The sequence below is a fragment of the Poromitra crassiceps genome (genome assembly GCF_964638095.1).
Source record: "Poromitra crassiceps genome assembly, chromosome: 25".
Classification (NCBI taxonomy): domain Eukaryota; kingdom Metazoa; phylum Chordata; class Actinopteri; order Beryciformes; family Melamphaidae; genus Poromitra; species Poromitra crassiceps.
Window position 1 is genome coordinate 9396942 of NC_139649.1, and position 27309 is coordinate 9424250.

At 44.7% G+C, this 27309-nt stretch overlaps 2 protein-coding genes across 5 annotated transcripts in view; both read left to right on the forward strand.

Moving 5' to 3' along the window:
* Nucleotides 1-4320, forward strand: part of mapkapk3 (MAPK activated protein kinase 3) — a 21710-nt gene extending 17390 nt beyond the window's left edge. Inside the window, exon 10 of the mRNA XM_083661111.1 lies at nt 3587-4320. Coding sequence (XP_083517237.1) covers nt 3587-3745 — 159 coding nt within the window. The 3' untranslated portion in view covers nt 3746-4320. The remainder of the gene's footprint in view (nt 1-3586) is intronic.
* A 3250-nt stretch (nt 4321-7570) lies between these two features.
* LOC310798568 (6-phosphofructo-2-kinase/fructose-2,6-bisphosphatase 4-like) lies at nt 7571-27309 on the forward strand. Of its 4 annotated transcripts, none has more exons than XM_083661109.1 (14): nt 7571-7746; nt 15508-15624; nt 15764-15860; nt 15955-16021; nt 16129-16203; nt 16304-16360; nt 16451-16572; nt 16958-17165; nt 18968-19114; nt 19242-19346; nt 20692-20821; nt 21870-21932; nt 22057-22121; nt 23505-24480. In XM_083661109.1, the coding sequence occupies exons 1-14, from the start codon at nt 7683-7685 to the stop codon at nt 23562-23564; spliced, it is 1377 nt and encodes a 458-aa protein (XP_083517235.1). In that variant the 5' UTR covers nt 7571-7682; the 3' UTR covers nt 23565-24480. The 4 variants fall into 4 exon arrangements, with proteins under 4 accessions (XP_083517235.1, XP_083517234.1, XP_083517233.1 ...); XM_083661108.1 differs by lacking the exon at nt 23505-24480 and adding an exon at nt 25827-27309 and having other exon boundaries at nt 7572-7746; XM_083661107.1 differs by lacking the exons at nt 7571-7746; nt 23505-24480 and adding exons at nt 11816-12057; nt 25827-27309.

The window sequence follows — 27309 nt, forward strand, 5'->3', positions numbered from 1 at the left end:
CAGCATGTGGATGATTGACTGCCACAAGGGGGAGGCAGTTGTCAGAGGCGAGACATCAGTTAATTCCCTCCACACGTCTTATTATGTAACATACCTGAACACAAAAGGAAGTCATCTTTCTCAAGCCATTCTTTCTAACATTACGCTCATTTCAAGCGAGCCAAGTCATTCTCCTTGGCTTGCACATGTGTAGCACTATGACCCCTGTGCCTGTGCTGTGCTTTAGGGTTGGCACCATGGGCTGACCCCCGTCGACCTCTGAGCCTTCTACATCAGACCATCGTGATTAATTATCTGTTTCGAATTGAAATTCTGCAGATTTAATCATAAAAAAGGCCAACTCCATTCCCCTGCGATGCGCGGGTGGCATTCACCAAGCGTACCGAGTACAGAGAAGCGGTAGAGCCACCGGTAGAGCGGAGAGGAGAGGAGGGGGAGGGGAGGATAAGCAGAAGTCGGACTCGGTTGTGTTGTTGTGAAAATGTTAAGGCAAAGAAGAAACTTCACGTTCTTTCCTGTTTTCAGCCCAAAGTGAGTCATGTTACAAGTGTCCAACTGTGAATTGAACTCGCCTGTTTCCATGAAGTCGCTTCATTACACAGGCTGCTGCTGCTGTGTTTGTCTCTTAATGCAATGTTAGGTTCAAAACTGAGCACACATGAATCGAGCGTTTTCTGCCAGCTAGTTAAGTTCAACACACACACATTGTTGGTCAGGACCTGTAACGTTATTTGTTTTGGACCTTTCAATAGCCTGTAGTAGTAGCCTATCCAAGCCCGCTGGTCTCTCATGACATGTAGAGCTCAGCTGTCCTGTTGTAAACGTGAATTGCAGCGGCGCAGCCAAACGGCACTGCAACGACTTCCTATGGCATGCTATCTGCCTCCCCCGTCAAAGACGATGCCATCGTCCATGGGATGTTTCACTGTGGTGTGGAACCATCGCGATGGCCATCTGGTTGCTGTCACACAACCCTACTGTGCATAGTATGTAGTGGTCCTCAAACTTCTAAGCATTGATTACCGTAGTCAAAATCCCTTGGATGTTGACGGTTTCAGTGCAGAGCTCGTGCAAATAGATCCATATTCCTGTTCCTCCATAAGACAGTTTAGAACCTTATTTTTTACATTTGGAAAGACATGCATAATCTTAACTGCCTATAGAGCCAAAGTCACGTCCCTTCCAGTCGGGGCATACACTCACCAGCATCTGAAAGAATATGAATGATGGTGAATGGTGAGAGACAATTTTTTTTTTTATCCCCTTTGAATTGTGCCATGAGGTACACATATGATGTTTGCCAATTTAAAAAATAACTTTGCAAGTCAAGAAAGTCACAGTTTGTCGTAAAATTGTTGCACTATAAATTAGAAAGACTAACACATAACCCACATAACCCGCTTTCATATCAAACTAAACGTTGCTTTTCAGTTTTACGATAAACTGCGACTTTCATGACTTGCTAACTTATCTTTTAAATTGACAAACATCCTATGTGTGCTTCTTGGCACAATTCAGACAAAAATGATTGTCTTTCGCCGTTCACCACCAACTCATACCTATTTCTTCCAACGCTGGTGCGTGCCCTGAAGCCGGAAGTAGGCTCTCTATTGCAGTGTCAAATGGCATGCCTTACCTTCAAGTATTGTGCTGGACGAAACGCTGTTTGCTCAGTTCAAGTCACTGTAGGGTGAATTCTCCAGGACAAAATGTATGAATTGGGCAATCACATATTTTTCCAATCACTGGAAACATGAGCACAGTTCAAGACGAGACACATTCCTTCCTAACAGCTGAATGGGCCGATATGAATTATGTGCAATAGCCAGTCACCAAAACAATGGCCACTGGCTTCTACAGATTGCAGCAAGTACGTTACAGGAAGAAAATCATGCATAGCACACCGGAACAACCACATATCACAATGTCCGAACATTGACAGGTTAAAATGATTTTTCTTCAGGAATATCAGTTTCTGGAGTATGGATTATACCAGACTAGTGGTCTCCAATCATCTACCATGGAGGCACCAAGAGTTGTAGTTGTAGAGTGGTACAGTAGTTGTTGTGCTCAGGATTGTAGCAATAGTCCCCAGGGGCCAGTTGCACCAAGTGGTCTTAACTATGCCTGGTCGTAACTCCTACGTCGGCCTTTAAAGGCCTAAACAGACTCGTCCGTCAGAGCCTCGCCCCGCCCTCCCCGCATGACGGCGGGTGGAGCGCCATCATGCGGGGAGGGGGCGCCGTCGGCTGACGGGGGCTGCTCGAAAATGTAACTCAGCGGCGACGATACGTGCGTGACGTCAGCTGCACAAGAGTTGTGAAGTCGCATTCAAAGCATGACGTTAGATTATAACGAACTAGTTGTGTGGCTTAGCCTTCCCAAATGTTGAGGGTCGTTTTTTAGAATTTAATACATAGAATTGGGAACGTTACATTCAATTTCATTCAGACTGCCTTGCACTCAATCGCCGCAATTTTCCAGGAGGGAGGGTGTAGTAACGTCCTAGCATGTAGGGCTCGCTGGCGCCGGCAGACGGCGAGACGGCTCCAATTCGAGGCGGACGGACGAGTCTGTTTAGGCCTTTAGTTAAGACCAGTCTTTAGAGTGGATTTACATGTGAATTGCCGGGGAATGCCCCCTGATTGGCACAAAAATGTGCCTCGCGACCTGCTTGGAGCGTCACTGTGCCACTACGCTCTATCAGCCACTACTGTATGTGCATCACTACACCCTCCCTCCTCCCACCCTCCCTCGCTCCGGGGGAAAATGGCGGCGATTGAGTGCCAGACAGTCTGAATTAAATTGAATGTAACGTTCCCAATTCTATGTATTAAATTCTAAAAAAACGACCCTCAACATTTGGGAAGGCTAAGCCACACAGTGTAGTGTAACAGTCCTCAAACTACAATGCATTGATTAGTCAAAAGCTGAAGGTCAATTGGAGTCCACTGCACTTAAAGGGTGTTCTGTGATGTTGGACAGATATATAATATGTCTCTTACATACCTGTGGTAGTACTTGGACCTACAGCTAATATTGGCTTCAGAGTCAGCTGGCAGTTGAAACGGTGAGCTCCGTTGCTTGGCCTCATGCTGCTAACAAAGAGTCCAAATGGGGTTTGTGAAAATATTTCACAAAAAAAGCCATTTATAGGATCCAAAAAGGAGTTGATAGTAAACATGACACAATGAATCACGAAATCACAGTAAACCAACTATTTTTCTCTGCTGTGGGGTGAAAGTTTGTTACTGATGGCGTGATCTATAGTTTTGGACAGTCGGGCCCGGCTGTAAACAGTTTGGTAGAAGACAGTCCACTGGGTGGAAATGGTGTGGTGCTGCTTCGCAGGCTTTATGGAGATATTGACAAAGCTTATTTGGACTCACTGTTTGTAGCAAGAGGAAAACAGAGCTCGCCGTTTCCACCGGCAGTTGACTCTGGAGCCTAATATGTTCTCTGTGGGTACGACAGGTATGTCAGAGACAAATGATATTATAGATCCAAAATCACAAAACGTGTCTTTTGACAAACCCACTCTCCTCCTCAGCTATATACCTGATCTCCTGCCACCCGTCTCTTACAGGAGGAGATGACCAGCGCTCTGGCCACCATGCGTGTCGACTACGACCAGGTGAAGATCAAAGACCTGGACACTTCCAGCAACCCGCTGCTCAACAAGAGGCGCAAGAAGGCCGCGGCCGGGGGCAAGAGCGGAGGAGGCACCGTCTGCCAAAGCCAGTGAGGGGCCCGAGGACGTCGGCCGCTGGAGACGAGAGGATCCCCGGAAAACCAAGCCAACCGTGTGCAAGACAAGCCCCGGAGGAGGGAGGGAACTTTGACTTTTTGCAGGAGAGCTGGGAGGGCAGGGACGATTCAGAAACCTGTTCAGGACTCTCGAGAGACTGGACGGGGAGGAAGTCTTCCCTGGAGAGGCGGGGGGAGGTGCTGTTAGGGAACAACAACAACAATGTCAGAGTTGGACATTCATAGGACATAATGGAGACGTGCTATTGCCTGTGTGTCTCCTCCTAAAGTGGCCCTGCTCACTGCGGGCCTGTCCGTTTTTATTATTCATTGTTTTTATGAGTGTATGTGTGTGATTTTCAGATCCTGTATATGGGTGTGTCTGTGTGTGTGTGCGTGTTTGTACGAGAGTGTGTGTGTGTGCCTACAGTAAGTATAAAGATATTTGTTTTGTGTATTTGTGTAACCGTGCACTAGTGAGCAGATCACACATGCACACAGACACAGCCAAGTAGGACGATACAGTAAAAGTTAACGATCTGTGTGCAGACTGGGACATGAGAACACTCTAGTATGACCTGTCTTTTAATATTGTCTGTCTTTTGCTCTCCTCCTTTCAGGGATTAAAGCAAAGTCTGGACCTGCTTGTCTTGTCTTGTCAGTTACTTTGCCTTTAAAAGTCCATCTGTGACTTCTTCTGTTGGCAAACCACAAAAAGGAGAACTTATTCCATCTTTGAAAGAGGAAATGCGGTCTCCATATAATTCAATTTGAGGGAGTGTGTGTTCCACTGCGACAATAACAAAACAAGCTCACCCACACAACCGCCACATGGTGCGTTTGTATTAGTATTATCATTACGCCCCCTCCTTTCTTTCCTCAGTGTGTACAGTGTGAGAGACGGTACTGTACAGTACTACACACAGTTCACCACCTTCCTATCGCGGTGCGGCCAGAGCCTCATACGTAAGCAGAAGTGGCTGAAGGTGGGCTTATGATGCGACATGCTTTACAGTTGTGACACTTTGTCTTGAGAAAGGGCTTATTGCTTACGTTTATGGAGGGTTGAGTAAAATGCTTCCAGGAAATATGGAGTCATAGTCGCTCTGTTTCAATCTTAAGCAATGACCAGCAGATCTACTCCACATAGGGGTTGTATTCCATACGGCCCCAAATAATATAACCTCAAATAAAGAGTATTTATTTATTTACTCATGTTTTTTGCTTTGGGCCTTGGAGGAGTTTATTTTTTTGTTTCAAGTGATGGGAGCTTGCTACTGTATAAATAGCAACAGTGAAGTAGTTATTTGGGACACGGCCATCTGACTTTGTGTTCTCGCCGAAAAGGTCACCATTATCATGTTCAGATTATATGGCGAGTACCTTTCCCCTACTTCCAGCACACCCCCCCCTGCAGTATTTGGGGGATGGGTTAGGCCCGGGGACGCTAATCGTAAAAGCTGCCTTTGGCTTCGCTGCTGTCAATATGGGATATCAGCCACGATGAGATATGGCCAAAATAGATCATGACCTGTCAGCTGCTGTTTGGGGATTTGGCATCAACGGGACAGAGCATTGTCCCAAAAAGGGTTGTGGCTGGTTTGTGTCTTTATATTATAATGTGCCTCAGTATAAAATAACGTTCTGTCTCTGAATAAGACAGAAAGTAGGAATTTAACAACATGTTACAAGTCATATCCTCATAGCGAGGTGGTGGCGAGTACTTTTCTTCCCTTAGTCATTTTGTTTCGTTGACGTAGAGACAATTTTCAGGCTTGGATGTGCGTGTCTCGCCTTTTTCTTCAGTAGAGACAAGCCCGGTCATGATTTCAGCACATTATGTTCACTTCAGACCGCGAGAGTGATGATGATGACACAACACAAGGGTTTACCTCACTTCCCCCCTTGTGATATTCCAGACAAGACACATTTTCTCTGACACCATCTTGGGTCGAGCAGGGCCAGAACGCTGTAGAGGGCAGATCGGAACAGGATCCATCAGGCCGTGATAGCGAGCTAGAATGCAGCCCTGTTTTCTGCATGCTGTGTAAACTAGTCCCTGTCATTGAAACTGGGTTGATTTTATATTTAATGTTAGGTTCTCTGCAGCAAAAGGCCTGTGTGTTGTGTTCCAGTCAGGTCAGGCATGCCGCATGTGCAGTGTGCATGGACAGGGAGACTGGTTGGACTGGTATCACCTCTTGAACGCACCAGGGTGTGTCCGTGGCGTCCGCAGCTGTCCGTGTGTGTGCCCGCTTGGGACTACTAGCCAAGTCCCTAGTCATACGGAGGAGAGCTCTCTGCCCTTTAGGGAGGAATGTCTTCAAGACAGGGGAGGCTCAATCAGCCCTTTTGCATTTGACCCTCCACTCTTCCTGTCTCTCCTCCCTGTTTCATGCCTCGATCTCTCTCACCCACTTTCTATCTTTGATGTCTTTCATCTTCTGTGCACACATTGACATTTCCCAGATGTCCGTCCTCTGCTTGTTTGTATAGCTACATGTGTCTGTGTGTGATTGGTTTAACCTATATTGACGTGCAGTGCAGTCGCTTGGCCCTGTGTTTTGACAATTAGTGTCATTGTTGTAGGCTGCCGATAATGCTATCATTATTACTGCCACTGAAATATAGCCCCAAGTCCAACACAGACGGGTCACATGACGCTATCTCTAGAGTCTAGAGAGGTCACATTGCTGAGAGGTCTGAGTGTGTGTGTGTGTGTGTGTGTGTGTGTGTGCGTGCGTGCGTGCGTGTGTGTGTGTGGGAGGGGGGGTGGAGGGTATGTTTGTGTGCATACGTGCCTGTGTGCACACACATGGCTATCTGGATTTGTTGTCTTAGCCCCCGAAATGCATTGTGATCATTGGTTGAGCCAGCTCAGGCAAATTAACTGAAATAAGTGATAAATTACTGTAGCAAAACAAGTTCTTCAAGTTTGACTAAGAGCCTGGTGACGCGAGGTAAAGTTAGACAGTGTCACTGAAAAGTCGTCGGGTGGAAAATCACTCGGCTCTAGTAGGTGCTTCTAGAGTGGCTCACTGGCTCTCAGTAGTGACTTTAAGTGACTCTATCTCATACTTGTTTTACTTTTAATCTCCTCCTATGGTATCACTATAATAATCCAATAACATTCCAATAGGGACTTGTAGAGTAGTGTAGTTGGTATCTTGTGCTTTCTCTATAGGATTGTCTGTTTTTGCTCTTTTGTTTTTTTTACATCTTAAATTCATATTCTTGAAGAGTAGGACTAGATGCACAATGTGCTCTTATAATTGTTATTATTGCACCATAACTCAAAACACAAGCCTGTTTTGCTCCAATGTTTATGTCCAACCATGTAGCCTATGGCTTTCAAGTCAAAGTACATGTGAAACTCATAGCTCTTACAAACTGATAGTCCTCCTTGTATCAAGAGCTCTGTCAGAACTCAACTTTAAAATCTGGAGGGGAGAAATTTTGAAAAAAGTTTCTTTTTACATTTGAAGGGCCCTACAAAGTTGCATAATAGCTGATTGTATGTTTGAAAGTTTTGAAAGAATGATATTTATGTAGCCTGTCCTGAATTGTATTAGGCCTACCTGTTGTTCATTGGGTCAACTTGCTTTGCATAGACTGGCTATAAATACTCAGAGTCAGTTGTTGTACACTGTTATGCCAGGTTGACATACTGTAGTGTAGACTGAAACAGTGACGTTTCTCAGTCGTCATTGTGAAGTAGCAGAGTGGGCTGGGTTAGGGGGGTGCAGGTGTTTGGAGAAGTAGCCCTCATCCTGGCCTGAGCTAGGTCAGGTCGGTGTCTAAAGTGGGTGTGTGTAGTCAGCATCCGTGCACGTAGAACCTCACTCACTCAGTCAGGCAGGCTGCAGACAGGAGACACAACACAGACACACACACACACTCCACCGCCAGGCAGCAGAGCTCCATCACACACACCCATGCCCATGATGAGAGGCTCCAGCCGACCCAAACAAACACAGAACCTGGACCACAGGCACAAGGGTAAGACATTGCATTTTCCAACGGCTTTTAACGTCATAATCTGTATGCATGTACTGGTTCAAAGCGTGCATCTTCGACCGGGTGGAAACGAGCGTCCGCGACAGGGCGAGCAGCCCTTTTTTAAACACGTAAACAAGAGTCGACGTGTTGGCGGTTGTTGGCGCTGTCACTGATCACCTTTACCCCAGATCATAACAACGGCTGACTGTCAATTGGTTTGTGACAATAGCGATCCTGGTTAACACTAACAGTAACGTTGATAGTTGTGCTTTGACAGGAAATGGGAACAGCCAGCGGTATGATTTTGGACTGATATCGACATTTAAAAAATGCACAATGCTTCTATGCAGCCTAACGTTACTCTCCTAAATCAATTTTCCTCTCATGGCTTTTTCTTTTCTTTTCTTTTCTTAAGACAGTTGATGACAGTGATCGCGATTAGAAAATGTACTGTTGCAGAAAACAGAAGGCGATGTTGTTGTTTTTAGCCTAGCTGTCACTGCAATGCAATGTACCAAAATGGCATATTTAATTGTGACTGGAAACTATAGGCTGTAGAATGGTTTGGTTTGGTGTGTGTGGTCAAAGCAAGCAGCCACTGAGCGCCTTTAGTACTGGAGATGAACAGGAGAGAGAGAGAGTACGTTACTATATTGGGAAATGACTTGTCCAGTTTGAAAGGCTGGGGCTGCAAACAGTCTAACAGAGGCAGCTGCTGCCTGGGAGGAGGAGGAGGAGCAGCACAGACCTGTTTCCTGTGCACGTAGCCTACTGTAGGCTGCTGTGCATTTGCAAGCCTCCAGGCTACTAACCCTGATAGGATCAATTAAATAACGAAAATATTTCCTGCACAAAAAGATACGTCCCGACGCCCTGTTGTGTTTTAGCAATCCAAAAAGTTGGACTGCCTGGTGCTTTCACACACTCAAGCTTTATTGTCCAACAACTTCCCATATGAGATAAGAGACACTGTATACTTTAGCCCACCAACTCACATTGCTTAAGCAACTTTCATACATTTGTACACTTTATGACTATCAATGCTCTGCACAGGAGCATTCAGCGACCATTTATATTTTTCCTCAGTTTCTTAAAAAAAAAAGTATAATTTCTTATAGTCTAGCAGTTGGAGGGGATGAGAGAGAGAGAGAGAGAGAGAGAGAGAAAATGAAAGAGAAAGAGAAAGAGAGAGACACAGAGTTTAATTAGAAGACCTCCATCTCATCATATTTGGGTCACAGGCCTGTTGCTCCGTCACATAGCCTGCCTCTAATTCTGAGGAATTAACAGAGCACATTAGCACCGTCATACATTACTTATTGGAAATACATGGACTATTCTCTGGTAATGAGCACATACTTTAGAGATAGGCCTAGTAAGCTGACAAGTTCAGTCACACACAGAAACACAGCAATGCTGCCATCTTATGGACAGTGTCAACACATGCGCAAAAATATTTGCAAGGTCGCAATGTGGGCTACTGTAAGCTAAATAACGTTTTGTGAAGTGTGTGTGTGTGTGTGTGTGTGTGTGTGTGTGTGTGTGTGTGTGTGTGTGTGTGTTGGTGGCCCTATTAGGCCCCGCTGCTCTAACTAGTAGTCACACTGTGGGCACCTGGAGTGGAGGAGGCACAGGGGGCACCTGGATTGGAGGAGGTGCAGGGGTTTGGACTAGAGGGGGTACCTGCTGTGGGGGAGGTGCTAGGGGCACCTGGACTGGAGGAGGTGCAGGGGTTTGGACTAGAGGGGGTGCCTGCTGCGGGGGAGGTGCTAGGGGCACCTGCCAGAAAGACAGCAGAGGGGACACTTGTGGAGGTGCGTGGGTGGTGCACAGTCTGAACACGCTTTGGTAGGAAGCTCAGGCATGTCTCTCTTCATCACACTGGTGCATTGGACATGATGCGCTGTATGCCTGGGTTTGGGTGTGCTGCTCACTACCACAGTAACTTGAAGCATACGTTCTTGAGTGTATAGGTGCCCCTCTACTGCGTCCAGCCTCCTTACAACCTGCATGAGCTCCTCATTCGGGTCATGTCATGCAGGTTGGCCAGACTGCCTTCCCTAGGCCCAGCTGCATGGACTGATACTGCACTGTGGGAGGGGTTTAAATGCTTGTGCTGGGTTGATATGCTTGATGGTGTAGTGGTAAATACAGAGGTGGGTAAACTATCCAAGGTGAGTAGTTTACCCACCTTGTGTCGCTTCATTGTTTTATATAGGTGATCTGAAAATAGGCGAGTAAACTATCTGCATCATTTCAAAGAGGTGGATAAACTGCGTTTACTTGCGTTTACCCTCCACTACGCCCCTGGATATGACTCATATTGTTGACTATATGAGGGTGATGTCTGTTGTTTAGTTAAATCCTTTGTCATTATTTGCTTCTGTTCCAGCCATTCAATCATCTGTTATCCAGGCCTGTAGCTACCATTGAGGTCATGACCTCGGTATTTTCCACACACATTTTTTTTTTTTTTTTTTTAAATAGCCCCGGTCCCCAGATCTATTCATCTGTCATTGATGTTTTAATGCGACAGTTGATCGGAAATGCAACAATTTGCTTCCTCTCTGTGTGCTATAGAAGGAAGAGAGATAACTCACAACATTCAGATTTTGCATTGAGGCTAGATTGGGGCTAGACTTTGGGGACAGTTCTATTGAAGTGAATGGGTAAGTAACTCCCCTGTAAAGTGATGTTTGTGTAGATGGGCCATTGTATTTAATTGAGCAGTATTCTGCCATGTGACCTGTATGCAGAATATAAATTATATTATATGGGGAGACATTTATTTTTTGTATCATTTTAAAGCAACAGTACAGTAAAGAGGATATTAATCTAACATGATGTCTGTAGTTCTTTATAGATCTAGCCTCTTAATTTTGCTCTCAAAGTGCACCAGATTGAAGCTGTTTACTTTAAAATGGACACAATTTTTGATCCGGGGGGGGGGGCATAGCCCGCCCTGGGCCCCCCACGCCGCGTTACAATGACCTCGGTATTTCTCAAACCCTGGCTACGGGCCTGCTGTTATCTGCTAATATTACCACCATCTGTTACCATCTGTTCTTCTGTACCTCGACAATGGAAGGAATTAACACCCTTGAACATCTCTCTCTGGTCCTCATACTTACATACTTTAGTTTTGACTAAACAGTGACAGGACATTACATATACTTTCAGACCATTATTGCTCTCTCCTGAGGGCCCACAGTCAATGCAGTCAAATGCCAACTATAATATTCTCAGCTCTCCCATTGGTCTCCTTTAGGCTTTTGAGTTTGATTTAGCCTAGTCTGTCTCCCTCTGTCACTGTGTTACTGCTGGGTCATTTCTAAGTGGCTTTTTCAATGTGGGTTAATTGGGCCAGGAAGGCTTTAAACAGCTTCTAAAGGAAATACCCTGAAAGACCTACTTTTTCACAGCCTAGCCTATATGCTTTAAACTCTTGCTGAACTCAATGCTAATATGTAGGCTTAGCTGTGAACTGTGTGTGTGTGTGTGTGTGTGTGTGTGTGTGTGTGTGTGTGTGTGTGTGTGTGTGTGTGTGTGTGTGTGTGTGTGTGTGTGTGTGTGTGTGTGTGTGTGTGGGATATATATATATATATATATATATAAAAAACTTACAATCGATATTTATTTATTTGTGCATTCATTTTATAGTTAATTAATTCAAAATTAATAATGTATTCATAAGAAGTCATAGGAAATGTGTCCTGTTGGAAACCGACTGTATATGTCTATATGTTACGGTAAACACCACCATCAAAGGGGGGGGGGGGTGTTGCTACATTGTTTCTGCTCTCTGGAGGCTCGTCTAATCCATGCTCACAGACGCATTTCAGAAAGCGTGTGTTTTGTGCACTGACCTAAAAATAAAGGGGGTTGGGTTGGGGGTAGCTAGGTTGGGGGGTCGCTACATTGACAGTCTCACAGACGCGCACTACTACATCGCGGGTGTTGCGCCTATACTGGAGTGATTACGGCCCGGTGCTGCCAGCCTGCACCACGTGACCGCAGCCACAGAGCCACAGAGCCAGCCAGGCAGCAGCTCACCATCGCCAAAGCCGCCTCCTCGAGTCGCAGCCTTTAATCGCAGCCTGGCAGCGCGGATGAAGGAGCGGTCACCTTCATCAGCGCAGCATCAGAGGAAAAGGCCCCGTGCTCCCGACGCGGCCGCTTCATCACCGGGACCCGGCGGCATGGACGACAGAACGCCGTCAAACCCGCGGGAACTAACCCAAAACCCCCTGAAGAAGATCTGGATGCCGTGTAAAAACGGCCTTCCTGAAAAACACATTCCTCAAAGAAAGGGTGCGTATCGATCTTATCGCGACGTGGCAGCACGTCGGGTCAAATGACCTGCATTGTTATAGCATCATGAATAATGTCGATGCCGCTCGCTGGTTTAATGAATGCCAGCTGATGCTCCATCTGGGACGCATTTGTTAACATGTGCGAGCACGCAGGTCGACCCCCCCCCCAACCGCGATAACTCCAATATTCTATATACGTCCATCTTTATCAATTTAGCTGTATTGCTAAAATTATAAACTGGCAACAGACTCGAAGCAAAGATGTTCAGCAGTTACATCCGCCTGACCTACTTGTGTGCAGCCAGCTGGTTTGCATTTAGCGCTAGAAGGGCTTGGTTAGTATTCCCTGCAGGTGGCGATCAAGTTAAAGCTGTCCGTATTCCCGGCAGGGATATCCTATTATCTTTGTTGCTATATGCCAAGTCAATCACCTCTTGTTAGTGTATGCATATATATAAATGTATATGCAGTCAGTGATTTGCCCCTGTGTGCATTTTAGCTGTGCTTGTTGATTTATACTGGCCATGCATTCATTGATGATTTCTGTGTGGTCAGTGTTTGTCCACCAGGGCCTGACTGAGAGAGAGAGAGAGTGAGTTTTGGGGTTCCTGTAGGGCTTAAAATGTCCAAAATAAATATCTATACAAAGTAAATGACAAAAAAAATGTCAACAATATCATGAGTCTGGAATTTATATCTGAGTGGAGTGCAGTTCTGAGTTACAGTATCAACGTTAAGCATCAACGCTGGCTAAACTGTTAGGTTCTATCTTTGTTAATATTAAATCCCCAAGTTTTATGTTTTTATAGCGCCATCAACGATCAAGTAAGATTCAAAGATTAGGAATATGGGAGTAACTCCCATTTTGATCAATGTAAAAAAAAATCACCAGATAAAATCGAACAATAAAATCGAACAATAATGTCCACTCTGTGAAGGCGGGCATCTCCTTATAAAGTCAAATACCTATTGTATTTGGCTTACCAAGAGCATGCTACATATAAAAATTATTATTTTACTAAACTGACCCCATTCACACCGTTACCTGGCATTTAAAATGTTTTGGGTGATCAGATTGCAATCGGATAGTAGTGCTTGACGGTGATGAAAGTACAGGTGTAAATGCATTATACCAAAACTGATAAACACGCCTAGGTTTCTGCTGAATCATCAGGTGTATTACTCATTGCAGTCAATGTCCACTCCCGAACTTTGAGGTGAGTTCCTGCTATTTACCAAGGTGCATGTAAACACAGAAATCAGATTATTGCCAGTTACCTGATTATTCTCAGTTATCCGATTATTGTGTGCATGTAAACGCACTCGTTGAGGACAGATTATCGACAATCTGATCGGCCAAACCAATTCCAGAGGTGGTCAGGGACACATTGTGACCACATTGAACACAAGTGTACAGGCAAATGCGTTCTCAATCCATATCCAGAGGTTCTTTTTTATTTTATTTTATTTTATTTTATTTTATTTAACCTTTATTTAACCAGGTAAGTCATTAAGAACAAATTCTTATTTACAATGGCGACCTGGCAGAAGGCACAGCCTTTTGTGGGATAGGGGGTAGAGGTTCATGTGGTCAAGCACTATCTGATTGCAATCTGATCACCCAAAACACATTTTAATGCCAGGTGTAAATGGGGTCTATGGCCATCAAAGCCCCATAACACCCTAGTAAATGGTGAGAACACACACTGGGTTTTTTATGTAATTTCTTTAAATTGGAACTCGCAATAGTGAAATCCTTTCAGTTTTCTTTTCTTCTGTTTATGTTGGTGAGTCATTGATGGACTGACTATCTTACAAGATGTTGTAAATGGATATGGTGAAGTGGCACCCATAAAAACCAATGTGCTCTCTCACCTAGTCCTTTGTGCAGAGTGTGTTTTGCCACAGTGCGTCTCGTCTCGTCTCGTCTCGGTGTGGAAACTGGCTGTTAGGTCTCCAGATGTCTCCTGTTGAACTCTGCTGTTTCACAACTCCCCTGCCTCATCCCAGTGACACCGTGACCCCCACTCCTCACTCACAACAGTCCCACAGTCGTGCCATGTGACTTTTCTCTTCGTAGTAGTTACACACACACTCTCTCTCTCTCTCTCTCTCTCTCTCTCTCTCTCTCTCTCTCTCTCTCTCTCTCTCTCTCTGATAAGGACAATCTAGTGTTAATATTAAATCTGTGAACTGTGTTCACCTATTATTTAATTTTGTAATATATTAAGATAGTACAGGGCAAATTTCGAACGTGCTATAGAGATTTGTAGCAGGTCTTAACATTCGAAACAGCTAGGCTACACACTGAACTCCAAAAGCCGTTCAGTCTTCCAAGTCACGTAAATGGATTATTTAGAATGAATGCAGCAACATGGCAATATGAAAGAGCACCTTATTGAGAGGGGGGGGCGCTTGATAAAGAGTTTTATCAGTAGTGTGTATTAGGGGTGGGGGAAAAAATCGATACACCACAGTATCGCGATATTTTGCCTGACGATATCGTATCGATATTTGGACGCCAAATATCGATATTGCAAAAAAAAAAAAAAAGATTTTTTTTTTTTTTTTTTTTTTTTTTTGCAGGCCATGCCAGGCCACCGGGCTACTATAAACTTTAGTTCCAAGGCCAGCAGTAAACAAACGGTAGCATATTTTCATTTTGTTTTAACAGTAACAGTTTTGTCATAACAGTCATTTACAAATTCCCCAGTTACTGAATGGGCTGCACAAAATGTTTTGTGTAAGTGAAGTGAAGTTGCAAAAACTACATAAGTACAGTAGTCCACACACACATCCAGTTAAGGTGGACTGTAAGTAGACTGTAACAAACAGTTCAGTTTGTCAGGTGCATGCAACTATGACATGACTTTATGAAAGTTGTTGGTCTGTCTACTTGACAATGTTGCTGCAATAAAATGGTTGAAGTCAGATGTACAGACTGAAAAATTGTTCTTATATAAACCAGATGTTGACAAAGTTTTCCTTTGGGGACATCATTTGCAGTTGAAAAAGTAAGAAATCGCAATATATCGAAATATCGCAATATTCAATATATCGCAATATCGATATATCGCAATATCGAAAATATCGCAGTATCGCAATACTATCGTATCGTGACTCAAGTATCGTTTCAGTATCGTATCGTGGGCATCTGGTGATTCCCACCCCTAGTGTGTATATCAGGTGACTGCAGCGCGGCTCCAGTTGTCTGCCTGAACTAGCTTCACAGGCTTCGCATCATTTATTTCCAAAGTGTGATCAGCACATGAATGTAACTTTCTTTCCCCATCTCCCTCTTCTTATGTCCAGTATGCATGACCAACTGTCCTTTTTCTTATGTCCAGTATGCATGACCAACTGTCCTTTTTCTTATGTCCAGTATGCATGACCAACTGTCCTTTTTCTCCAGTATGCATGACCAACTGTCCTTTTTTCTTATGTCCAGTATGCATGACCAACTGTCCCACTCTGATCGTGACGGTGGGCCTTCCTGCCAGAGGGAAGACCTACATCTCCAAGAAGCTGACCCGCTACCTCAACTGGATCGGAGTCTCCACCAGAGGTACCAGCTAAGCTCACACAGGATGTTGGGGCGTAATAGACTTCACTGAAACTACAGGATCCTGCACCAGCCTGTACACTGCAGTGCGAAAGCATGGGGATCACAAAGTGTCTCTCCCACTTTGTCCCCTTCCCCACAGAGTTCAATGTTGGCCAATACAGGAGAGAGTTCACGAAGATCTACAAGTCCTTTGAGTTCTTCCGTCCAGACAACGAGGAGGGTTTAAAGATCAGACAGTAAGAGTGGCTAATGCTCTCCGATCGACATTACAATCTATTGGACCACCGTGTTGTGACACCTCTCGCTGCTGTTTCTCTCTGATCTTTGCAGACAGTGTGCGTCAGCGGCGTTGAACGATGTGCGGCAGTACCTCGCAGACCGAGGCGGCCAAGTTGCGGTGGGTCATGTGACTCACATGGGTCAAGTACAGTGTATAATACCGAGAAGGTTGTCCGTTGTCGCTTGATCACTGGTTTTAACACGGTTGTTTTCTGTGTCATCCAGGTTTTCGATGCAACGAACACTACCAGGGAAAGGAGGGAGACCATCATCCAGTTTGCTGAGCAGAACGGCTTTAAGGTAACGCGTCGACTCGCAATCCTGGATGAGGTTTCCGCGTCGGCGCTGCTGGCCGCATCGAGCCTTGGTCTTACCTCTCTCCCCTCCCCTCTTCTCTCAGGTGTTCTTCGTAGAGTCTGTGTGTGAAGACCCCGACGTCATACAGGAGAACATCGTGGTGAGTGGCCGAGGACGCCTGCTTATTTCAGGACAAAGCTATAGCTTCTTTCCATGCTCAGTCTCCTGCTTTTTTCTGTTTTTTTCTTAGCAAGTGAAGCTGAGCAGCCCCGATTACACCAACTGTAACACCGAGGACGCGGTGGAAGACTTCCTGAAGAGAATCAAGTGTTATGAAAACTCCTACCAGACCCTGGATGAAGTTCTGGACAGGTGAGGAGTTGAGGAGGAAGAGTGTGTTAGGCGGGGAAGTGTGTGTGTGTGTGTGTGTGTGTGGGGGGGGGGGGGTATATATCAATAATCAGCTAATCCATTGTTTCTGGCTCTGGTATGTTACGATGTATTTATCAGTAGGGCTGGGAGATAATTGATCATTTATCATCTTTCATTAGAAGCATATTGGGATGAAATAACGATATTGAGTTTGATTGTACTTTATATTACCATGCATTTCAATATGATGGGAGTTTGACTATTTAATGTGATTTTGCATATTATGCCGGATATTGTTATATATTAATATCAAAAGAATTTCTTATGGCTATCGTGATGATGATGATGTCTAAATCTCTCCGTGGTTTTCCTCTTCTTCCCCCAGGGATCTCTCCTACATCAAGATCATGGACGTTGGCCGGCGCTACCTGGTGAACCGCGTGTTGGACCACATCCAGAGTCGCATCGTCTACTACCTCATGAACATCCACATCACGCCGCGCTCCATCTACCTGTGTCGCCACGGCGAGAGCGAGCTCAACATCAAGGGTCGCATCGGAGGAGACTCAGGCCTCTCTGACCGGGGGAGGGAGGTACAGTACAGCACTCCCTCCTCCTCTCACACAAGAGCCTTGCCTTCACAGTAGCCATTTTCTTCCCCTGATTCTAACCACATGAGGTCAGGGTACCCACGGGCAGTGCTGATTCTAGAGTCTGTTTTCCAAGGGGCCCCTTCCAACCAGCGTTCTTTCACTTTCAATTCAAGAGAAAGTACATGAATCATGCAAGTTTGACAGGAATGAGTTACATATCGTCGCTGTTGTGCCAGGACCTCGAATGTGCCTTTTTTCACTTTTTTACTTTTTGTCATAAATCAGTGCCATTGGTCACCCTTCACGTCTCTGTGTGGTTTTTAACAAATGCAACCAATGGAAAAGCATTAAAACGAGTAAATCTCGTAACGCCATTCGCCCTTGATCTGTCAGTCAAACCTCGAAATTCGTCCCCTACATCCGTGTGTACCCCCCCACGCAGGACAATAAACCTGGAAAAGTCACACGGCAGACGTGCTGTGTATTTCTCATATCGTTTTGACTAATCCTGGCTTCCTCTGACGTTAATATATCAATCAAATGTTTTCCAGTTATTCCTAGGCTGCAAACTTGTTTTAACATGCAAATCGGAGTGTTTTCTGACGAGAATAAAGTAACGTTAACGCTACGTTATGTCAGACTATTTCTCACCCCATGCGAAAGCCCCCGCCTCGGACATGAGAGGCGAGGGGCAATGCTGTTGCTCCTGCGCGCGCCCCCGCGGCCTGGAGCTTGCGGCTCGTGCATGAGCATGCGACTCTCTCCCGCTTGACTGGCCGGGAGAAAATGCTTCCAAGTCGGACTGATAATATAAACAACATCATTTGAGCTTAGGTAAGATATTAATAAAGTAATGACACATTCAGCGGGAAACTAACTATAATTAAGACGTGCCAACTTTGACGACGTTTGGTTCAGTATTTTAAGAGCAAACAGGTTTTTTTAACTTCCTGAAAGGTTGCTGTTTTGGAAATGCGAGGTTCTGGAACGACAGCGACGATATGTTCTCTAAGTGAAAGTGAATGACTGTGAATTATTCCTGTAAAACATGCATGATTCACATACATTCTCATGAATGTATGTTTCACTTTCAATTCAAGAGAATGTACATGAATCATACGAGTATGACGGCAATGACATGGGGCCTCTTTAGGGAGGTTCAATGTCATTGCAAATTGTCCATTGGTTGTTTATGGGGGAGGGAGTTTCTCAGCCATCGGGGGCCCCCTAATGGCCTGGGGCCCCAAGCAATTGCCTGCATTGCCTGTTCACAAACTGCGCCTCTGCCCGCGGGGGGCATATTATTTAAAAAAACATTGAATTTAATATTCTCAAAATAAGGCCTTAAAAGTACTGAATTTAGTTTACAAAGGTCTTACATTTTTTTAATATGTATTTGGGACAAACGGAAATCCTCCCGGGATGAATAGGATTTTTTTATTAAAAAAAAGTCCACTTGGAAAATGTCAACTGAGCCGACTGTCAATGCGCATATCAAACATACTGTATATCTTCTGAGAGGCGAGCAACGAGTGTGCAGTCAGGAGTGTTCAGCTTGTTGACTGCACTTGGCTACTCATCTATTTTCCAGGCAAGCAGGTAGTCATCTCAAAAAAAGCTACGTTAGCCTCGTCGCTAATGTTAGCTTCCAGTTAAGTTTTGACAGTTTGCTAACAGACTTATCTGCAGAGGAGGTGAAGGCATTAGTGAAATCAAATCAAACATTGAGAGTGGGCTGACCAATCTCCTCCTCTGCTTCCCTCCACCTACTCGTCCTTTCTCCTTCCTCTATCTCTGCGCAGTTTGCGAAGTTCCTGAGCCAGTTCATCCAGGCGCAGGGCATCAGCGACCTGAAGGTGTGGACGAGTCAGATGAAGAGAACCATCCAGACGGCCGAGGCTCTCGAAGTGCCCTACGAACAGTGGAAGGTCCTCAACGAGATCGATGCCGTAAGCGCAAGACCTTCTGTCGCCACGTGCAGATATTTGCCTTCCGTTTGTGCAGTGGTAATGGAGTTTAACCTGTGTGTGTGTGTGTGTGTGTGTGTGTGTGTGTGTGTGTGTGTGATGTCCTCAGGGCGAGTGTGAGGAGATGATGTATGAGGAGATCCAGGAGCACTATCCTCAGGAGTTTGCTCTAAGGGACCAGGACAAATACCGCTATCGTTACCCCAAAGGAGAGGTCAGGAGCTTTCACATCATTTAATTCTCTTATATGTTTTGTGTGAGTGTGTTTAAATGACAATATGCTTGTAGACACACTGTGTGTTTCTGTGCGTCTCCTGGATATAATGACTCTCACTCTGTCATAGACACACAGACACTAACTGCGTCCAGATGGCTAATGGCCACTTAGACTGGTCTAAGGCCACTTAGACTGGTCTAACGAGCACCTGGCTTGGAAGAGTCACCTCTCAAACAGCTCTGGCTAAACACCAGGATGCTGTAAACCAAGACTGCACATCCAGTCTGTGGCTCTGTCTGTCTGTCTGTCTGTGGGCACAGGTTGTTTACTGTGGGCCTGAATGACTGGTGGTGTGTGCTCACCTTCAGTCCAGTCCATTACCTCTCCATTCATCTCACACATAGGGCTTTCACACCGGCAGGGCTCCGTGCCGGTTCCGGTTCCCGAACCCTAATTTGAACCGGCTGGCGCGTTCAGACCGAAAAAATAATTGGTTCGGAACCTGAAAAGTTGGTTCTCAGCGGAACCAAAAAATAGTTGGTTTTTCCTTGGGAACCGTGACATCATCAGTGGGCGTGTCTCATTCTAGGCTGTGAAAACGAGCAGGAAGGAGAAGGCAGTGACAACATGGAGAAAAATAATTTGCAGAGGTCTGCTGAGGAAACCAAATGTTTAGTGGCGATTTGGGCATCTACCGAATCTCAAGAAAAGCTAGAAAGCAGTACAAGAAAGAGCAAGTCGTATGCCGAACTTGCGGAAGAGATGGCCAAGGCTGGGTTCACTCGAACACCAGACCAAATAATTAATCAACTTAAAAAACTGAAGGACTACCGAATAATGTCCTCCCACTTTGGTTCCGCTTAAACTGGTGTGAACACGGGCTGGTTCGCCAGAAAGCACCAAGGTTCTGAGACTCCAGAACCAGAACCGTGTCTGTCTGAAAGCAGTGACAGACAGATGGATCCAGTCATTACTGACTGAGCCGTCTGAGAGGCAGTGCTGATGTAGATGGAAGGCTTTAGAGCAGGGATACTCAACTTGCTTTGCCCGGGGGCCACTTTCGTGAAATGATAGGAGGCCAGGGGCCAGTTAATAAACAAACAATATACATTTTTCTGTAGCGGATTGTAGGTTTTTGGGGTGTCGGCCAGAGTTTAGTCTGACAAACTGGGGGGGGCAGCTTGCTGTTACCGTGGAGACAACTGAACCCTGTCGCTTAAGTATCAATTAAAAACTGCGTCTCTTTTATTTCTGTTGAGAGACACTTATCAAGTGTGGGGCGCCCTACGATAAATTAAGCTTAACTCTGTCCCTCTGTGCTGTCCCTCTGTCTGTCCCTCAGTCCTACGAGGACCTGGTGCAGCGGCTGGAGCCGGTCATCATGGAGCTGGAGAGGCAGGAGAACGTGCTGGTCGTCTGTCACCAGGCCGTCATGCGCTGCCTGCTGGCCTACTTCCTGGACAAGACGGCAGGTCAGTGCCTTCACCGACCGCCACATAAACATCTGCAAACAGTGTGTGCAGTCCCACAGTGCATCTGTGACAATATGAATATAGATCTTTCTGAATACAAGAGGATTATAAAATGGGAAGAAAATGTACAGCGAAAGGGAGTCAATTACAACAGAAAAATCAACGCTCAGAAAATACTTCCTGGATTGCATTGAAACATCACAGATTGATATGTTAACTGATAACATAACTGATAACATTATCATAACTGATTGATATGATAACTGAATTTGAATTGTGGAAGAGTATCTGAGGGTGTGTGTGTTTGTTTCCAAGTTTCACAATAATACAACTTTGACCCCCTTTTCTTAAGTACATACAGTACTGCTAAATAAAGAACAGATTTTATTTTGACAAACTGATCTTCTGTCCACGGTGACAGTTTGCCAGTGAAACTGTGACATAAATAGAGTTCCATTGTGCCTGGGTAGAGCAGAGCATCTCCCTCCTGGCTGACTGACCTGATTTTGCTCATGGAAAGCCATGGTGCCAATGCTTTTTCAATACCATCATAGAGCTGGAGAGGTCAGTTAAACTGGCTCATCTGGTACGAACACACCCATCTTAATACAGCAGCGGGTTTTGGCTTGATCAGCAGCAGACTGGGTAGAGAGTTCCAGAAAGCAGGTTATACGTCGTCGCTTACATTTTATGATGATGATGATGATGGATTACAAATATATTTAGAAACAATGTCACGTAGGGATTGACAGGCAATGTACACCAGATGCGTTATGGCTGCGTTGCGGATCCGGCAAAACTGCCGGATCAAACTCTCGCCCATGTTAATTGATTGGCGATATATGCGGTAAGGAAAAATGATGCACCTGTTCTATTTTTGACGAATCCCGCATACGTCTGACAGATGACATGAGTGTGGGTCTGTTCGGAGCCGTACCGGAGCCGTACCGCATCTGTTCCGGAGGCGATGTACATACGCCCCGAGTCTCCCAGTTTGTCTCTGGTGGTTTCATTAACGGTTTGCTACTGTGCATTTGCCTTCCAACAGAGGAGCTGCCCTACCTGAAGTGCCCACTGCACACTGTGCTCAAGCTAACACCAGTGGCCTACGGTGAGACCGGCCACCTGCTGGTGGTTTACCTTTACTGCGCCTACTGAATCTATTTCTATCGAGTATTCCTCTGCTGTGTAAACGAGTAATAATGAGAGAGCCCTGTGTTGTTGTGTGTTTTCAGGCTGTAAGGTGGAGTCCATTAGCCTGGATGTGGAAGCAGTCAACACTCACCGAGAGAGACCAGAGGTGGGTATATATATATATAAAAAGACACACACTGACACACTTTGTGGTAGGTAAGGAGGCCGCCATTTTCTCCACATGTCTGCAGGTGCTCCACGTCATGGCGTCAGATGCTGTCTTTCATTCACAGCAGCGTTCAAATGCTTTGCAGCAGTTAATTCTGCCGGCCATGCCTTCAGAATCAAGAGTTCTTGAGTAATAATGACCTCAAGGTAGCTTTTGTTGTTGTCATGGATTGTGTTTGCATTAGCTTATCAGAAGCGAACAATACAGAAAGATGACGTTGCTTTGCATGTTCCTCTTTTCCACCCTCACACCCTTTAGGTAAATAAACTTCCAAATGGACTTTGTGACAATTATGTTGCCACGATGCTGCAGAGCTTAGGGAAAGGGAGGCAGATATCCCAGTAGGTCTTATAAGAACAACAATAAAGCTCCGTAGGATATTTACGTTTTCAAGTTGGTGTTTATGTTCCTGGAAACCCAGTGGGGGAATGAAAACGGTTGCTCTTGTTTCATAGCTGCAGTAATATTGTTCCTCTTGTTTCATAGCTGTGGTAATAATCAGATGATAGTAAGAATAAGCATTCAGAACTATTTGAGATCTGTGCATTTGTGTCCCTCCGCTTCTTGCACTGCTCACATGCTATCAAGAGGCTGGCTAGCAAGAGGCTAAAAAAAAAGAGAAAATAACTCTAAAGACCCTGAATGTTCTATTGTAAAAATGCACGTCTGCTTTATTCTCTTTTCATTGGCCCAGTGTGTACAGTAGAGCCTGACCGATACTGGGTTTTTTTATGTCGATACCGATATTAGGGAGTAAAAAAAAAATGCTATCGATATCGATATATCAGCCGATATTCTTATATTATATATACATAATGTTTTTACAATGATCCCTCAAATATCAAACACTTTACAAAGATATGACATGACATGACTTGAGATATGTAATGTAGGCTGGATATTTTACAGCTTATCAATCAACTTTATTGTCCAAAATGACATCAATGCAATGAGAAACAGTAAGCTGAACTGGGAATTTAATAATTATAAATAACTAGAAATACAAAAACACAAATGGAACAAATATAAAATATAACTTGAGTTAAGGAAAAATATCAAATATACACAACATGCTGTCTATAACTTAAAAAAAATAAATATCAGCAATATTGGCCAACATATCGGCCGATACCGATATATGGGTTATCGGCGGCCGATACCGATATATGGGTTATCGGCGGCCGATACCGATATATGGGTTATCGGCCGATGATATTGGTGGACCGATATATCGGTCAGGCTCTAGTGTACAGTGGGCCCCGTGTGTCCCATGTGTTTGATCCCTGCCTCCTCTTTGTCTGTGTTTTTATCGTTGAACAGAACGTAGAGGTGTCACGGATGTCAAAGGAGGCTTTGCTAACAGTGCCAGCTCACCAGTGAGGCAGTGTCCCCCCCTCTCACCCCCCACTACCCCCCCTTTACCTCACTTTACCCCCCCCCCCCCCTCTCACCCCGCACTACCCCTTTACCTCACTTTACCCTCCTCTCTCACCCCCCACACCTCACTTTACCCTGCTTTACTCAGCCACATAACCGCCTCTTCACCACCTCCCTCTGTTTGGATTAGCTTCCACTGTTCTTTCCACTTGTACTTTAGCACGCTGCTAATTAACTGGAATCCAGTTTATAATTTTGACCCTTAACCCCCGTGACACGGGTCGTGACACGGGTCGTGACACGGGCCGTGACACGGGCCGTGACACGGGTCGTGACACGGGTCGTGACACGGGCCGTGACACGGGCCGTGACACGGGTCGTGACACGGGTCGTGCATCGTGTGCGCTCTCTCATTTTTGGAGAACGAATGACAAGCCGATGGAAGGTTTTGTGAATCAATGCCGTACTGTGAAGCAATGGAACTCTGGCACTTTTTCAGTCGAAATAGTGTGGATAAGCGGTAGTTTATTCTTACTGATTTTGTCTCGTGAACTGATTTCACAATGTTCATTCTTATCAGTGTGTTTTGTCCGTTTATGTGTACTGTTGCTAAGAGACAGAAAACTGTAATCTGCTGAAATGTCTTGGTATTACAGTATTGCACAACATAAAACCCAAGTTGTGCGTTTGCACATAAAAATCAACTGTATTTCTTTTTAGTTACTTTACATTTTTTCACGACAGTTTATTCCTAAGTTTGAATAAATCAAACAAATAATTTTCACTAACAGTCGTGTCTGAAGATCCTGGAAGCACAGAAGTCTTTGTTTGATTTGTTGTTTGTTTTTTTGATTCATGTAAAGGTTTTTGTCTTTCATGTCATTGGTCAGACAGTCATTTCTTTGTTTACGATCTCTAAATAAACTGAACTTGACCAACGCTGCAGCATTTGATGCATCCATACCACACTTTTGTCATCCTTTTATTATTATAAAAACACTTGTACATCTGAAAGCTAGGATGTTGCTGACTGATTACACTCAACTAAAATACTACACACAAAAACAGGAATCCATAACAAACTGTAGTGAGTTATCCTTTTCTCCAAGGATTAGTCAGGGAGCCGAGGCGGTTTCTGTTTCCATACTATTGGAGATCAGAAGGGGAGGCAGACTATTTCCTTCCTCTGCTGATCGTGTGCAGATCTAACGTTCCTCTGCTGCATGTGGTGACTCTGCTTCACTGTGCAAACCGACTACTGACATTTCCCTGCTCATTTATATGCAAAGGCTCCGCTGGGAAGCATAAGAAAGAGCGTCCATTCATGAGACGGCACAAAACACTTACTGTTAGTCACACTGGTTTCTTTCTGCCTAGCATGAGAGTGATCACAACATGTGCACTCGGCATTTCACTTTGCAGCTAATATGTTTGATGATGCATGCAGATATTTTGTTAAGATTAACAGCTCACTCTTTATTTTGGAAGTCAATGCTTAAATCTTGAGTATACAATGGTTTCGTCTCGACTGCCATCTCTAAGCATGTGCTGTTAAGTATGCTATACAGTGTACGCAGTGATTAGGGCTGCTCAAAATCAGATCACAATGGCACAAATGTAAAAAAACATCTGTGTGCATCTTCCACCCCATTTACACGTGGTTTTTAAATGTGAGCTGTAGCCATACAAGTGATCTGGATAAGGAAAAGGCATGTTAATGCAAGGTGTAGGCTAAACGCACCGTGATCAGGATGCTATCAGATCTGCCTGACCACATCTTTCTGGAGGTAGTCTGACTCACATTGTGCCCAGATCTCTATCACCTCATTTACACCAGTGCCCAGTTGCACAAAGCACCTTAGGTTAAGATGTCCCTTAGAGTCAGAGTTAAGGTGTCCATAAAATTGAATCGGCTGCACAAAACACCCTTAAATCTTGTGCTTGTGTTTTCCTTAAAATGTTTAACCTTATGGAGAAGATTTAAGGGTGTTTTGTGCAGCCGATTCTATTTGATGGACACCTTAACTCTGACTCTAAGGGACATCTTAACCTAAGGTGCTTTGTGCAACTGGACGCTGGTTTTTAAATGTGACCATTATCCAGATAATCTGGATACAGGTCGCATGTAAAAACCAGGTGTAAATGGGGTGTTCTTGACCCAATTTTGATGCTACTAAAATGCATCAAACACTGTGGTCAGTTGCACTGAGGTTTGCTGCTTGCTTTGTGAAACAGGATCTGACACTGTTGCGTTCCTCTTTTCAGAATATAAACGTCCATCGTACAACGGAAGATGCCTTGCAGACCTGCCCTCTTCACTTTTGATTGGCTGCTGGGTTCTAAAGCCAGTGGGGTTGGAGTTGTGGTTAACCCTGCCAGTCTGCTCACACACACCGGTGACTGTCCCACCCACCTCTGCCAGATCACACACCCTTTTTCTCATTCAGAGGAGCTCGGTACCGTGAAGGGTCCGGTGGTGGGAAACCATAACACACACACACATGAAGAGTGTTCGGACCTCAGCAGCCATATTTGAAAGGTACTCTAGGGCTGCAACTATTATTTTTGTTATTGATTGATCTAGTCTATTTTCTCGACTAATCAATTAGTCGTTTGGGTCTATAAAATGTCACAAAATGGTGAAAAATATCAATCACTTTTTCCCCAAAGCCCAAGATGACATCAATTGTTGTATTTTGTCCTGACCAAGCCAAAGAATAATCAGTTTACTGTCATAGAAGACTAAAACCAGAAAATATTCACGTTTCAGAAGCTCGAACGAAAGATTTGTATCCCCCCCCCCCCCCAAAAAGCCCAAAGGATAAATCGATGATCAATAAAAGTTGGCGATTCATTTTTTTCAATCGATTAATCAACTAATCATTGCAGCTCTAGTACTTTTGGAGCCAGTAGTCGGCATAGCTGGTCCAGTCTTTATGACTGGATCACCATCTTGCACAGAGGGGTTTTCAACACTCGGGGTCATGGTAGAATCCTTTCTCCTTGTTGCTCGACTTACCATAGTCTTGCTTCAGTGTGTCGATGCCATGTGCACCAGTAGCATTAACACTGAAGGTTACTGTAACATATTGTTCAGTATTAACCACGTGGTTTCTCAACAAATTGTTGTGATTTTCTGGTACGTGTTTTGATAGCCCGGGTGAACCCAGCCTTCCAACGTGACGTCACAGACTATGCCTGTAGCGTAGGTTTCGTGACTTGATGGTACATAGAGGTCACGTGGAGGCTGGGTTTACCCAGGCTATGTGTTTGATGTGTTTCTGTATTGCCCAATCATTTAATGTGAAGATGTCTTTATTGATATGTGCAATTTTAAGGTTTCAAACCTTTGGATTACTATGAGAAATCTATCTATTTTGACTGTGTGGTGATTCAATGGTACTGAATGGAATGGGTAATTATTTTCTTCCCAATAGTGTTTTCTAAGCTGCAAGCACAAAGGGTCATTTAAATTTTATATTGAAGGGTAACATTAAAATGAAATAGCAGACGTCTAGTTGTGTGGTGTACAGTGGAAATTCTCTGAGCTGTTCTTCGAGGCAGGGCTGTCGAGGGTTGGTAATGCTCGTTCTACGCATGCCCTCTCCATGTTGTTTGAGTGAGTTGACGAGGCATTTGGAAATCAGAAATGCAGAATGGCTCAAAGTTGGTGTTTGTACGCGTCATTTCTTCTAAATGTTTGCCACAGCCTCACTGCAATCTAATAAAGATGTTATTTTTATACCCA